The 16056-nt window shown below is 48.8% G+C and overlaps 1 protein-coding gene across 2 annotated transcripts in view; it reads left to right on the top strand.

Annotated features, from left to right (window-relative positions):
* Wwc1 (WW and C2 domain containing 1) overlaps positions 1-16056 on the top strand; it is a 143408-nt gene that overhangs the window by 86379 nt on the left and 40973 nt on the right. For both annotated transcript variants that reach the window (XM_027938752.2, XM_027938753.2), the window contains exons 6-9: positions 3353-3482; positions 5133-5279; positions 6353-6426; positions 10358-10600. In XM_027938752.2, coding sequence (XP_027794553.2) covers positions 3353-3482; positions 5133-5279; positions 6353-6426; positions 10358-10600 — 594 coding nt within the window. The remainder of the gene's footprint in view (positions 1-3352; positions 3483-5132; positions 5280-6352; positions 6427-10357; positions 10601-16056) is intronic.

The following is a 16056-nucleotide window of genomic DNA, read 5'->3' as shown; positions in this document are numbered from 1 at the left end:
AGTTGAGGTTATAGAGATTTAATTAGAAAAGTCCCTACCCAGGGCATGAGAGAACCTGGCATGTAGGAAGAGTTTGGTGAGAGGGAGCGGGGTGCCGACCTCTGGCTAGTTGTCCTCTTGGACTTGGGTAGACTTTGCATCTGCCCTGAGCTCGACTCTGGGCTGAGGAGCCCCTTTCACTCTGGCCATCTGGTCTTATTCTTCTTACCTCTTACGAACATTTTTGATACTGCCCTTTTTTAGATGGAGGTACAGGGTTGGAAATATGCCCAGGGCCACCCATCCAGCAAGCATCGAGCTGGGACCAGAACCCAGGACTACTGGATTTTGTTTTTCTTCTGGTGCTAGGGAAATGCTAAGCACTCCATGTCCAGGGCTATTAGATTATTATAACTATTTGAGTGTGTGTGTGTGTGTGTGTGTGTGTGTGTGTGTGTGTTGATACTGTATGGACTGTTGGGTTTTAAAGCTTGTGTCTTGATGCCTCCCTTGGTGCGTTATCCCTGAGAGCCCCCTCCCCATGCCTAGGAAACATAAGTCTTCCATCTCCCTTTGAGTGTTTTAGGGTCCAGTGGGGACCTCCCCACTGGGTCATGCCCACTCTCAGCTGAGCATGGGGGAAGGTAGATCTCATCCCTCAGGAGTGTCCTAGGAGTTTCCCTCTGGTCACTTTGACCAGATGTCATTTTCACTCCTAGAGGCTGACGTGCAGCCCAACAGGACACAGCTCTTTTGTTTCCTAAGCGTGGCTGTGTTGGATTCATGATGGCAGTGGTACCAGCTAAGATGTGTTCGGCAGTTACCATCCCCTACGAATCTACTTGTTTGACTCAGTGTCGATGACCCCATCTTTAAAAACAAAGGAGAAAGGTTGGAAAGGATTGAAGGAAACCTCTTAGAGGAACCTGAAAAGGAAAAAGTCTGAACACAGGCTTTGGGATTCAGCTCCCCTGCTCCCGTGATCCCCTGCAAATAGGAAGGGGTTGGGACTTGGCGATTGGCTGGGGTAGGGGGTGGAGCAGGATCTTCCTGCACAGTCACAGAAACTGTCGGTGCCCAGGTAAGAGCTGTCTGGACAAGGCCGGGAATGGTCCTCTGCCATCAGTCTTTGCCCAGCTTCTGTGTGGCTACTGGGTGTGTGAATCTCAGAGAGCCTGAAAGGAAGGACAGCTGCACTCTGGAAATCCTAAAACACATGCGCACCCCCCACCCCAAACACACACACACACACACACACACACACACACACACACAACTTTTCTTTGCCTTTATGGGGGAAAAAAAAGATTCATTCACTGCGTACATAATGGTGACCCTTTGTTCTCCCCCACCGGCTCCCACCCCAGCTCCATCCCGAGAGTGTTCCCTCTCAGAGCTACTTTCTGGAGCCAAATTCCAGAGTCTGGTTGCTAAGGCCCTTGAAGGAATCAGGTAGAGGCTCTGTGCAGCCCAGCAGGCACACCACTTCTGCCCGGTCCTGTGGGGGATTCCGAGCCGTTCTCCCCCTGTTGGCAGAGGACAGCTGGGCACAGCCCCCTCCAGACCCTGGCGCTTGGACATGCTGAAGCAAATAGCTGTCCCTGCACCCGCCACTTGCCTCTCTGGCCAGTCGGAGGCAGGACCACCTCCCACCCCAGACCACTTGTTCCCCACTTATATGCTCCGCAGAGCATCGTGGGCAGGATTCTGCCGTGGAAATCGTTCCTACACCAGTTTTTCAGACTGAATCTGAGATGGATCTCAGTGGACCTGGCAGTCCTGCCCAGGCCCCAGTCCTCGAAAGGAATCCACAGGCTATTTTTAGTGGGGAGACATAAACGAGGCTTTGTATTCTCTCCACGGAGGAGGCTGAAGTAACCGCAGGGGAGGCTGTGTGGAGACCACGTTCCCTGCCTCCCTCTCTCCTCCCCCACCCCAGGCCCAGACGATGAGGCCTCGAGACAGGGTGAAAACCAACCTGCTCAGAGCAGTGATTCCCCCTTCCAGCTATTTTTAGCCCAGAACAATTTGGCCTCTAGCAGGAAAACAGAGAGGAATGCCTAGGAGGCTTTCTCATCCCGAAATAATGGGCTTGTGGTGTCCCTCAGACTGTAAGACTTCCTCTTCTCCGCCCTCTACTGAAACTGCAGCCCCAGCCTTTGTTGAAAGTGTGAAGCAGTTAAAAGCACTCTCAGATCTGCTCTCAGATCCTTCTCCCGCCGGCCCCCCAGCCCTCTTCTCCAGAAGCCCGGACTCCCCCAACCACCACCACCAACAACCATCTGGTTTGGTCTGACCTTTGGAAAACTGTGTGAGGACCTTTAGATTGGAGCCTGGTGGTAGAATACCTGCATGGCACACGTGAGGCCCTGAGATCCATTTCAGCCTTGTAAAAAAATATAGCAAACAAAAAACAAACAAAAAAATTAGCTTAGCTCTAGCTTTATTTTACTTTTTTCCCCTTTCTTCTCTTAGACACCTTTTGCCCCCATGCAAACCAATTTGCATCTAGGTTCTGGATAAGCCAGTGAGATCTCTGGGCTCGAGGTGTTTGAACCCCTTTCATTTGTGCAGCACTTCCTAGCTCACCAAAGGATTTGCCACCCTTCACCCCATTTGACATCCCTAACAACTCCTTGTGCACGGGCCAGGCAGATGACGTGCTCTAGACATTTTCAGAGGAGGAAACGGAGACCCTGTGTGATTGGGAGCCGTATCCAAGGTTACTCCACTGGGAGTTTTGATCCTGTGATTCAACACACATATAATTATCAAGGACGGTGCTTCTTGAACAGGGGTGATTTTGGCTCCCTCCCCCAGGAGACTGTAGGCAATGTATGGAGACATGCACGTGGAAGCATAGGGAGGCCGTAAACAGAGGAGGGGTTGGTGGTCAAGTTTATCAAGTGGGTGGAGATCAAGATGCCCAGATTGAAACCATCCTGTGCCAGAGGATGAAACTAATCAAACACGCTCAGCTCTGTTCCCAAGCCGTGCAGAGTCAAGACAGGAATGCTCCTGTAGGAAATGATCATCAAGGACAGAAAGAGTGCAGTGTCACCGCTCTGAGCCTGGTATCCGGGCCTCCGCCTTCCCTGCCTAGAGGACCAGGGAGGGGATCCAGAGGCTCCCTGTGAGGGCTGATGCTTAGGACTCTTGGTTTCAAAAGCAGCTTATTTCTGCAGCCACCTTCTGTGGGACATTTGTGATTTAGCAGGGACCTTCCGCGCCACACCCCACAAGTGGGACCTGAAGAGGAAGGGCATGCAGGACAGAGAGGAGACTGCTTGGGGAATTGAAGTACTGGCCTGCACTTCCCCTGGGGAAACCTTGTCCCTCCTGGGTGTGACCTTTTCCATCACCTCTCTTCTAGAATAGATAAGAAAATGTCTGATGCCCAGGGCAGCTACAAACTGGATGAAGCTCAGGCTGTCTTGAGAGAAACCAAAGCCATCAAGAAGGCCATCACCTGTGGGGAAAAGGAAAAGCAAGATCTCCTTAAGGTACGTTCATTCCCAGTCACATGGTCCCAGTTCAATCCTCCTCGTACCCCTGCATGCACATTCTGCCCACGTTCCCTCGGGACCACTGCCCTCTTTTTACTCCTTGCCAAAAATCCAGACTGCGAAATGCTCTCTGAAACTTTTGACCGCCAACATGATGCCCCCATGGGAAATTCCACACCTGACCTGTGGTGGAACACAGGTGCACCGAAGGTCTCCTATGAGGTCACCTCCTGGCTGTGCACATAAGCCATGTGGACAACAGTTTCCTGTTTAGACTTGGGTCCCTTCCTGAGATAGCTCATGGTGTGTATGCAGATATTCCAGCATCTGTAAAGATCCAAGTCTGAAACAATTCCTGTCTCAGGCATTTCAGACAAGAGCAACTTGACCTTGAGTAGTCTTCTTGGAGTTTGGTCCCATTTTATAGAGGAAAGATTGGAGGCTTCAGGGTACTAGATGGCTGACCTGGGGCCAAAATTGTTCAGTGGCAAAGCTGAGGTGAACACTGTCAGGCATACCCCAAAGGCCATATCCTTGCCCCTAGCTCTGGCCACTGGGTTTATCGTTCAATGAAGCAAATGGAAGGAGATGGTTTCAGCATCGATAACCTCAACATCAGGATGTAGTATCTCTGTAATCATTTTGTGTATGTGTGTTCTCACTGTGTGCTGGGAACTGAACACAGGAGAAGAGTTATTCTCTACCATGCCAGGCAGCTGTGCCAAGGACTTTGCATGCATTGGTGCAATGGGCCTGACCTGTCTTCTATATCAACTCTGCTTTTATTTGATTCTACAGATAAGGACTGCAGGACTCAGTACAACGGATAGAGCCAGGCTTCAAACCCCTGAGCACCTGACTCAAAAGCGTATTTGCTTAACCCCTGGGCATACCACCTCCCCACACAGGAACCACCCTGACCTCAGAGATCTCTATCATGGTTGCCATTGGCAGATTAAAAGTCCAAGACCCAGAGCCGCTGGCTGCAAGTTGCTCAGTAAAGGAAGCTTTATGCTCTAAGACAGAGTATTTGCACAACTCCTGCCCGAGACAGCAGCCCAGTGTAAACATTCAGACAGGGTGCTCCTGGACAGCAAGGAGCATTCCTGTTGTGATTAGCAGTTAAGAACACAGAGCAACAAAGTCAAGTCCAAATCCTGGCTTTGACCATTGCCAGTTTCTCCTTGATAAAAGGGGGAATAATCACAAGTCATTCCTGAAAGAGCTATTGTCAGGATTCAGTGAGCTCTTAGTGAAACTGACCGTTGCTGAGTATTGGCTATACCACATTTCACACTGTCATCAGTTTAATCAATGTGACTGCCCTGTGAGGTAGCACCTAGGGTCATTCCCATCTTACAGGAAAGGAAGTTGAGGCACAGACAAGTTAATCATCCAGCTTAGATGGCACAGCTAGGAAGATACAGCAGGGATTGTGCCCTGGGCTGAGCCCACATGCACCCTGCTGTCTCAATGTAAAAGGTCCTGTAAGTGCCCACTCACTCGGAGCCCTCTGCATGGCATCAGCGGGGCGTCAGGGGTGAGCAGAGATTCCTAGATTAGAGAAGATGCCAAGGAAAGCCCACAGTGCCTGGCAGACCTGGAAGATGCATGACTAACCTACCCACTGTTCCCCTCTGCCTGCAGAGCCTCACCATGCTCAAGGACGGCTTCTGCACCGACAGAGGGTCTCACTCTGACCTGTGGTCCAGCAGCAGCTCTCTGGAGAGCTCAGGTTTCCCACTGCCGAAACAGTACTTGGACGTGAGCTCCCAGACAGACATCTCGGGGAGTGTGAGTAGGCGGGTCCCACAGGAGGGCTTGCAGGCAGGTGCCCTCTGCTTGCTTTCACTGGCTGCTAACTCCACCCTGGGGAGCGCCTTTCTCACAGCTCCTGGCCCCAGAGCTCTGGCGGGTGGGGCAGGGAAGCACCAGCTCAGGACTCCTCCGCTCTGACATTTCCTGGCCAGGTGCTTATGCCTCTAGACCTGCATGGAAAACACTTTTAAAGGACAAAGTGTCTTCCTCTGGTTTCTGTCACACTGTGCGCAGCTCCATTCAGCTGGAAGGGAGAGGATATTTCCCTCCTGTTAGTCCCAAAGCTATGTGTGCCGCTTTCATACAGCTGTGTGGCTCCTAATTAAAGCGCAGTCCCAGTGGGTCATGAGTAGTGAAGTGCTGTTCCGATGGGGGTCATGGGTCGCGCCAACCCATGTGAGCTGTAACTTTTGGAGAGTTTCACTAGAGCAGACGACATAGCCAGACTGCCTCCAGCTTCTGCACTAAAGACTACTCCTGTCAGATGTCAGAGGCATCCTCCGGCTTGGGAAGAGAAGCTGTATCATGTGTTGTCTGGGGAACCTTGTAGCTTCTTAATGGCCCTTGACAGAGGAGCACAGGGCATGGAGCTTTCCCTCCTTCCCCACACCATCTACATGTCCCTGTGCCTCCTAAATCCTAGGACCTTCTCCATGCACAGTCAGGATTGAGTCCTGACTGCAGCCTGAGTTTTCCACTGCCCCCTTCCCAGCACCCCAGGATGGCTTTCTTATGGATTTCCTGTCTCTCTCTTTTCTCACCTGCTACCTCTCGTGCCTCCATTGGCTCTGAGCCATTTGGGGCTTCTAGACCCTCGGCCTCTCTTCTTCAAGGGATGGATGTCAGTTTGAGACTGTTTCCATGACCTGAAGGAAGAGAAGTATTTTTTGCTTAACTAGCTTCCCTGCCGTCCACAAGCCAGCCCAATAATCGAGGGCTGTTCTTTGCTCTGCCCACACAAGCTGTCAAGTCCTTCCCGAGCTCTCGAAACATAGCTCAGCAGCGGCCACAATAACTGTGTAACTCCCGACTCTGCTCTCGCCCTCTAGTTCGGCACCAGCGGCAACAATCAATTGGCAGAAAAGGTCAGACTGCGTCTTCGATATGAAGAGGCTAAGAGAAGGTAACTCCAGGCTGGTGCTAGGGCTGGGGGGGGTTCCTACAGTCATAGGGTGGGGGTCTGCTCCGAGCCCAGCTTTTTGCATTCCCACCCAGTTTAACCCTCCCCCAAATTACGAAGGTAGGTAGTATAGACCTCTTATGTTAATCCTCTGGAATTTAGAGAGGCAATGCCTTGCTCAGGACACTGCGTAGAGTATGGAACTATGCTTTGAACCCAAAATCTGCTTAACCTCAAAGATGACTTATCTTTCTCCTTCTTGTGTTGGTTTCTGTAATCAAAGTTTTCTGATGATCCTGGAAGCAGTTTGGTTTGGAGGATCCACAGGTTTGTTTGGTCATTTTTGGCAATAGGCTAAGAGGACTACAGACACTATCCACTACAACATCTCCTGCATGACCGCGAGCTGGCTATGCTTTTCAACTGCGTTTCAACTCCATAAAGATGTGGCTTCATGGAATCCAAAGCGGCTGGGTTGCACTTCCACAAATAAAATAATAATCAAACCTGGCATTTTTAGAGCATCTGTTAATAGGCATAAACAGATTGCTTGTTGTACTAAAACTTCTTATTTGTTTATTTATTGTAGTACTGGAGATTGAACCCAGGGGCTCTTCTACCACCGAGCCATGTCCCCAAGCCATTTTTGTTTTTTATTTTGAGACAGTCTCACTAAGTTGCAGAGACTCGCCTTGAACTTGATCCTCTTGCCTGCATTTCCCAAGTCGCTGGGATTATAGGCATGTGCCACTGCACCCAGCAATATTAAAACATTTGTGCATCTATTATCTTATTTAATCTTAAAAGCAACCTCATACCATAGCTTCTATGTTATTATTTCCATTTTTAGAGGGGACAGAGTTTAGCGATATGTTTCATGGCTTTTCCAGGTTGTACAGTTGGAATTGGAACCCTAGACATTCTGGTTTCAAGTTCATGATCTTCCTATACACTAAGTCAGCCCTACTGGGAAAGAACCCCCTGAGCATCTGCTGATGAATGAATCCAGGCGTATTATAGCCATTCCTCCATGGACTAAGTTGCCTGGCCCATAAACTCTCTCAGCCAGGCTGGGTAGAGTGTGGTGATACCCAGTTCTGCTCTCCCAACCCTCCGTTAGCACCAGATTCTCTGCAGCTATGACGGAAATCTGATAGAAACCAGAGGAAGAAGCAAAAGGGGAATTTATTGTCTTATCTAACTCCAAAATCCTGGGGGAATTCAGGCTTAGCTGGATCCAGGGACTCAATTAACGTTACATAGATTCCGTCTCTATTTTCTCCACCTCATTGTCTTTGTTTTGGCTTCATTTCAAACAGGTTTTTCTCTCAAGGTGACAAGACGACCCTCAACAATTCTAAGCTTACATACAACCAGGGTAGCAACCCTAGTAGAAACGGGACCTACCTTTCCCAACAATTTTAATGAGTCTCAAAGGCTGGGCTGTAGCTCAGTGGCAAAAGTGCTTGTCTTGCCTGTTCAGGGCCCTGGGTTGAGTCCCCAGACCCACAAAATAACTGAGATTCACTGACAGTTTTGGATGAACCAATCACTGATGCAGGGCTAGTAGGGAGGGTGGGAGCAGGAGGATTAGAATTCTATGAAGGTCCATGCATGGGTCATATGCTCATGCTGGAAGGAGGCTGAGGTCAGCTTTGGGGGAACCAAGCAACTTAAAAGTATGGGAGGAGAGGTTTTCCATAGGCACACCCTGGTGGTGTTAGCAAAAAAAGGAAGAATTGGATAATGGTCAGGTGGAGGGAAGCAGATGCCTTTGAACTGTTTCCCCTTCCCACTAGGGATTCAGCAAAACAGCAGAACGTGTGTGTTTGGACAGTCACTTGTCCCCTCTGAAGGGGGCCACTCTGAACCTTGGATCTATTCCAGCTTGCAGTAATGCCTGTCCTACATAACCAGTCCTGGAGAGACTAAAGCACTGAAGTGTTCCCTCTGGGGTCAAGCCATTAAAATTATCACAGAGCTTCCTGGCTCATCTGAGTTTACCCAGCTTCTTGCCTCCGCCTCCGCCTCCGCCTCCGCCTCCACCCAAAGCTAGATTTGGTGTAAAGGACAGAAGAGGTTGCCGAGTAGGAAAGCAGGGGCTGCAGGATTTGTGAAGGAAGGGAGGTAGCCATAGTGAATAGAATGTCTGATGATCGTCACACGTCAGGTTTTGTCAAGTGTGTTTCGAAGTTGAGACGCTGACAGTTTCCATCAGATTTTCCAGAGGATGAGTTACCCTGCTTTTAAGCAGCAATGGCATAGGGATAGCACCCTAGAAAATACACCCAGGAAAGCGTCCGTCACTCCTCAGTGTCCTGCTTAGAGTCTGGCTGTCAGACCTTTTGATGCCATCCTCAGAGCTGCTCAGAGTCCTGGAGATAGCAGCTATGAAGTTGCCCCATAGCTAACCTTCATGGATTGCTGTATATATCAATGTGAAACCGAATGGTAAACCGTAAGGATTCTTACTGGGAAACTTGACTGGGGAAGGAACAAACCTCGATGTGTTTTTCTGTATGGAGTTTTTGCTACTCATGACAAGGAGTCTTGTCTCCAACGATGTTTTGGTACGATGAGTTCAACCACACTGACCAAAGATCAGACTGAGCTGCAGGCCATAGGTCTCAGCTCTCAACAAGTATTGGCCATGTTTGTGATTTGCAGTCTCAGGTGAGCAGTCAGGCATATGTCCAGTGAGGTTAACAACTCCTCTGTGTCTGCCCTGATGGTATGGGGTAAGGCCGAGATGTGAGGCCCAGACGTGATTTGAATAGGTCAAGTCTAAAGGATCATGGCATAATTACTTTCAGGTATTTCTAGCAGTACTCTTCATTACACTGGGAATCTTATTTTAGTGATAATAATTCCTCATGTCTACATAATACTTGACAATATCTAAAGAGATCTTTTTTATAACCCACCTTGTAGGTACCGTCATTATCCCCACCTTACAGACGAGGATCCTGAGTCTTAGAGAAGTTAAGATGCAAGGCTGCTGATTTCTTCCCTTAGCATTTATTAAGTGCCTTCAGTATACCAGGGACCAAATGTGACACCAAAATGTTTTTTTGTTTGTTTGCTTTTTTGTGGGTGATGCTGAGGATTAAACCCAGGGCTTCCCACATACAAAGCATGTGCTCAACCACCAAGCTGCACCCCCGGCCCCACCTTCTTTCACAAAGACCAGAGGCAGGATTCCACTCAAACCATCTGAACCCCCAAATGCATGGCTTTTCAATAGCACCACCACCACTCTCTGGACTGAGAACACATGGTTAGTCACCAAGACCCCAGTTGTCCACAACTGTCATTGGCAGAGCGTGTACTGTGCGGCAGGCACCTTGCAGACATTACTGCTGATCCTCACAATCCAAAGGATGAGTGATTGTTTTTCTTATCTTCAGGTCTTGGAGAGTTTACCTAGTGTTACATAACTAATAAGTGGTCCAACCAGGTAATAACAAGAGTAGCAACAGAAACATTTATTGAGGGCTTACTATGTGCCAAATACTGTGCTTTGAGGGTTTATGGGTTGTCATAAAATCTTGAACCACAACCTCATAAGGAAGGAGCTTTATTTATTCCCTTCAGAGAGGTGAACAATTGGCCCAGGGTCACATAGCTCATGGAAAGAGGTTATTGCCTGGTATTGGATCCAAGTCCCTCATGTAGCAGGCTTGGGGGCGTTGCCTAGCTCATGTCTGTACCCTAGAGACGACTTCATGGTTGGGACATGATAGGCACCCACGTGTGTGTGTTAGATAAAAAATGTGTTTCCTAGAAATTGATCAAAAGGAAGACTGTAACTGCCAAAGAGTGCTCTGAGGGTCTCCTGGCCCCTGGTTCCTTCTGTCTGTAGAAACACAGTCTCCTTCCCTGTCCCCACAGTGCCTTTGTTCACACCAGTGGATCTCTCCTTCTCCACCCCCAGGATCGCCAACCTGAAGATCCAGCTGGCCAAGCTCAACAGTGAGGCCTGGCCCGGGGTGCTAGACTCAGAGAGGGACCGGCTGATCCTCATCAACGAGAAGGAGGAGCTGCTGAAGGAGATGCGCTTCATCAGCCCCCGGAAGTGGACCCAGGGGGAGGTGGAACAGTTGGAGATGGCTCGGAAGCGTCTGGAGAAGGACCTGCAGGCAGCCCGGGACACCCAGAGCAAGGCGCTGACAGAGAGGTGGGTCTGGGGCTGGGAAGTATGAACCAGGTGTGTCCCAGGGGCTTGGGTTAGGGAATGTGCCTGTCTGTCCTCTGGCCCAGCAGGGACCAGAGGTGAGGGGCACACCTCGGGCACCTGACTCCTCCATGAGCAGTGTCAGTTTAGGCGTCTTACAGCCTCCACGGTAGCTTATCGGGGAAGGGATTGCCACCCAGCGCACCAGCCACCTGGAGCTCAATCATGTTGCTCAAAGTTTCCTGGCTGGGCACCGCCTTTCAGAAGTGAATCTTCTGATGGAAGTGAGCCCCATAACTCAGAATCCTTGAGGACACTCGTTTTCCAACTTTGTGAAAGTGATTCACATTTCGTATCGTGACCTAAAATACACAAGTTTGGCACAGTGGAGCACATGCTTTCTGTGTCCTCCGATGTCTTCTGTTGGACAATCAGCCCTCGGTATCCATGGCGTCCATATCTATAGATTCAGCCAACTGCAGATTGAAAGGGTGAAGAAAAAACAAATTTTAAAATTATATAACAAAAAATACAAACACACAGTGCAGTGTAACCGCTATTTGAGATTGCATTTACATCGTATTAGTTATTATAATAATCTAAAGATGATTTAAAGTATATAGGAAAATATGTATGTGTTTTATGCAAATACTACCCCATACACATAAGAAATTTGAACCGTGGACTTCAGTATCCAAGTGTGCATGCACATGTGTGTGTGTTGTATGTGAGTCTGCAACCGATCTCCCAGAATACCACGGGATGAATGTATTTAATGTATTTCTTTTCAAGCTTTATGCTGCTTATGGCCCACTAAATTGATTTCACCACATCCTAAGTGACTGCAGTTTGAAGCCCATTGGTGTGTCCGGGTTGTAAACTGTTATGCTTATAGGGATCAACAGGTTGTGGAAGTGCCTGGTGGCAGTCCGCGTCAGACCGTAGTGCACAGAGCCCGCTGTCCACAGCGTGTGCCGTCTCCCTGCTCCAGCAGGTGGAAGTATGGGCCCTGGGCTGCCCGAGGTTCCGTATTTTATTTATATTTATACACACACATACACACAAATGCACATATTCATTTTTTTGTGGTGCTGGGGGAAGAACCTAGCAGATTTTTGGTAGCATATTTTATTGCAAATTTCCTGCCCTTATGAACTTAGAGTCAGAGTTAGTGATTTTTCTTTTTCTTTTTTTAATGACACATAATATTTGCACATGTTTATGGGGTACAATATGGTAATTAAGTATATGTATATATTGTATAATGACCCAGTCAGGAAAATTGACATTTCTGTGTACCCAAACATTTATCATTTCTGTCCTGGGAACCTTCAGACTTTCCTCATTATGTTGAAACACACACACAAAAACTGTTGCAGTTTGGTGTGCAACACTGGACCTGATTCCCGCTATGTAACTTGGGGATCCATTGCCTGACCTCCCTCTGTCCCCAACCAACACTCTTCCCAGCCTCTTGGTCCCACGCCCACCCTGTACCTGTCATTCGCTCCTGGTTTCCACAGATCACCTTTCTGACTTCTACAAATAAGTGAGAACCTTCTTGTATCTGGCTTATTTCACTTACCATGTCCTCCACATCTGTCCATCTTTGCCCCAAATGACAGGATTTTGATCTTTTCTATGGCTGAATAATTTCATTGTGTTAGTGTATATATTTATATCTCATTTTCTTTATCCACTCATGGGGCGGTGGATGCCTTGGTTGATTACTTTTGCTATTGTGAATAGTGCTGCATTAAATATGGGAGTGCAGGTGTCTCTCTGATGTAAGGATGGACATCCTTTGGATGCATACCTACTAGTGGGATTGCTGGATCATACCACGGTGGCTCTGTTTTTAACAGCACTTCCGTACTGTCTTGCATAGTGATTGTATGAATGACATTATCGCCAGTGCTATTTCCTTTCTCTGCATCCTCACCAGTGTTGGATATTTGTTTTTTTTTTATCATGACCATTCTGTCTGGGGTAAGATAATGTCTCATTGTAGTTTTAATTTGCATTTGCCTAATGGTTAGAAATGTCGAGTGATTTTTGTACATGTTGGCCATTTGTGTATGGGAGAAATTTCTGTTCAGATCATTTGAGGTGTTTTTGTTTGTTTGTTTTGTACTGGGGATTAAGTGTACAAGGGCACTTAACCACTGAGCCATATCCCCAGCCTTTTTTATTTTTTTCCTTTAAGACGGGGTCTTGCTGAGTTGCTTAGGGCCTAAATTGCTGAGGCAGACTGAACTCGTGATCCTCCTGCCTCTGCGTCCCCAGCTGCTGGGATTACAGGCATGAGCCACCACGCCTGGCTCCTTGGCAGACTTTCTCTTGCAGTACATTAGTCAAAGTTTAAAATAAATCCTCAGATAAATTTGGAGCAACATAATTGACTTCAAGAAGAGCCTTTCTTTAGAAACTCAGAATTGCAATTATCATTTAGACTAGTAAAATATAATAAGTATTTTATAAGCTGAGATTAGCCAGAATACTAATCTAGTATAGTTTAATTTGCAATCATTATGAAGTATACCATATGACAAAGTTTTCATTTAATATACATTGTATAACCTAAGACAAATATAAAGCAATGCTTTAAACCTTAAACTGAAAGTTTGAGATTATCATCGCTGCGTTTTTGGTTTTTGAATGTCACGTGACTTATCTCCTGTGATCTCTGGTTCGGCCTTAGATGTGGATGCACCATGAACCCCTTGAAATTCCAAATGATAATTCACGTCAGGGGTGTGACCAAGGTCTCTTTTCTTGCTTCATTCTGAAGCCTGTTCTTTAGTGCTCTTCCATCTAACAGTGTACCCACTTGCTTATCCAGGACACCTGACTTCTGCAAGGTTTTTCTGCCATCTTCTGTCAGTAGATTCCTCCATGCAAATGTTGGTTTTCACCTTTTCCGACACCTGTGCCTCCCCACTGTGCAAGTGGTGTCTCCTTGCTCTTCTGGCTCTGGGACTTTTCCCCTCTCTGGTCTGATAGCATCGTGTCCTGTGTCCGTAGAGACAGTTTTGTGAGCTCGTCCCATCTTGGAGTCTTGAGGGCAGTGTTCCCTCTCCTCCGAGGGGTTTCACTCAGAGACTTCTGAAACTAAAAGCCAAGGAACGCGTCTGGATTCCTGTCCCCCGTGGGACGAGTGGTTTGCAGTGCTCCTCCCTCTCCGAGGGCGCCTTCACCATGTTCTTTTCCGTTGCTTCTTGTTTTGATAGCATCCCACTCGTGAAGCTTTGCTTTTCCTGCCTGTGCTTTTTGGGGTCTTATCCACGCAGTCCTTGCCTGTACCAATGTCTTCAAGTCTTTCCTCAGTGTTTTCTTCTATAACTAGTGATTTTCTAGAGGGGGTGTGTTTGAGGTGATCAGCACATGAATCCCTTTTCCCAGTGGTTATCAGAGGAGGAAGCCCAGTTGTGTCCCCACAGAAGCAGCGTGGGAGTCCTAGGTGTCTACATTTGCTCTCTCCGCATCATCAGGCGAGGGGCCCTTCAGGAGCAAGCAGCTTACAATAGCATCCTAGCAACTGAGTGAGCTCCAGTAACAGGTGGCTCAGTGCCTGCTAGACCAAGTTGATGAGCCCCTCGTGGCTCAAACGATCCCTGACGGGTCACTGGTGCCAATCTCTTCCCACCAAGAACATTATCAGGACTACCCAAAGAGATGTTCAAAGTGTATCCACTTCTTCTCCTTCATCCTCCACTAACAGGAATGGATGATTGGCCCTCACCTGTCACTGGGTAAGTGGAACACAGGAGAAAGTATCACATAGTGTGAAGGCAAGTGGCTGGACCAGAGGGTTAATTGAGGCTCTTCCCTGCTATCAAAAATTTTTATTTCCTGAAATTAGGACTGGAGATTGATTCTCTTTAAAACTCCTAAGATAGACTACAGGTAAAAGTGCCTTCTTGTGTTCTATGTTATTTAAAGCTCCCAGGCACCCTGAAAGCAATCCCCCCTTTTACAGATGAGGATCAGAGGCTTGTCCGACGTCACTGAGCAGCAGAACTGGCTTCAGAAGCTGGTTGCAGAGCCAATGCCCACTTTAGGCTATTATCCAGTCAGAAGGCCCCAGTTGTGGCCTTCACCCCATCTAGCCACAGTCCATGGCTGCCCTGGAGTAGAGGGTTCAAGTACCAGTCCAGGGAGGCCAGAGTCTCCACTCCTCCCCCTGCTGAGCAGGCAACGTGGCGGGTCCTGGAGGGCAGGGTCCTCCTGGGGAGATGTGATAATAGGGAAGCCAAAGAGCACAAGGTAGGGAGCCAGGTGTGTCCCAAGAGGAGTCTGGGAAGGGGACCCACAGGAATAGTGGGGACAGTGCTGATGTACCTGTAGCTCTTTGCTTTCAGTTCCTTGCTTATCTGGATTTGTCCTTGTTTGTTTCTCTTCTGTCCTGTGTGTGTGTGTGTGTGTCTGTCTGTCTGTCTTTTAGTGTGTTTTCTGTCTCCCTGTTCACACCCTCCTTCCAATGGATTTAATATGAACCTCACTTCATACAATGGCCTTTCCCATTCAAGGTGCCTCTGAGAACAGGAGTGAACACCCCCAGGTGCCTTTTGGCCACCCATGTCACCTGCCACACCCCATCACAAATCCATCTGAACCGCAGGCTTTCTCACACTCTTGGTGCCAGCCCCACCTCCCTCCTTCCTCACACGCCCCGTCCCCAGTCAGAGCCAGTGTGCAGTCATGCCAGGTGCTCTTTAGAGCGTGGGCTCTGCCCCTGCCCCAGGGACCACTTCTCCAGGCCTGAGATATGGCGCAGGCTCTTGTGATTTTAACCAGCACCCCAGGTGCTGAGCTTCAGCGTGTGGGGTTTCCAGTCCCACCTGCTGGATCTTCTGCCTGCTTCCACACTGGATGTGTTCCTGGCCTTCCAGCATGTGCCGGGCATCACACACAGGCCATCTGGCCTGTTAAGCCCAGGCTGCTGGAGGGAAGCCTTGGCACCTGCCCGTGGCTGCCCCCGCCATGCTCAGGAAGCCACTACAGGCCAACTTAGTTCCCTCAGCATCCTGTCCAGGCTCCAATGGGGACCTGCGTTTACTCCCGGAACAGCCTCTGTGGCTCGTTCTGTTAGGATCTGTGAGCCCCACTTCCGCACCCCAGACCTCACACCCATTCTGGACTTTGCTCTTATGGTGAGTCAGGAGATGCCCTAGTGTTGTCCACCCCACCGAGAATTCTGAATTTCATCCAGTCTGGGCTCCATCTGCCCACCCACTGCCCAGCTCTGCCAGGCAGGACTCTGGAAGAACAACACCAGGGGTTGAGCTTGCCCTGCCCGCCGCTCTGGCTATCTCTTTTGTCAGTTTACAGGTAGGTCTGCTTGCCCGTTAACAAGCCCACCCACCTCTCTCCACTCCTCAGTGGTGTCTGAAGACGTCTCTGGCCTTGGCTGCAGGCATGTGTTGGAGGCCCAGCACACTGGGGGAGACAGTGTGGCT

This window comes from Marmota flaviventris, chromosome 5 (genome assembly GCF_047511675.1).
Source record: "Marmota flaviventris isolate mMarFla1 chromosome 5, mMarFla1.hap1, whole genome shotgun sequence".
NCBI classification, from domain to species: Eukaryota; Metazoa; Chordata; class Mammalia; order Rodentia; family Sciuridae; genus Marmota; species Marmota flaviventris.
This window is presented reverse-complemented; position numbering and strand designations above follow the sequence as displayed.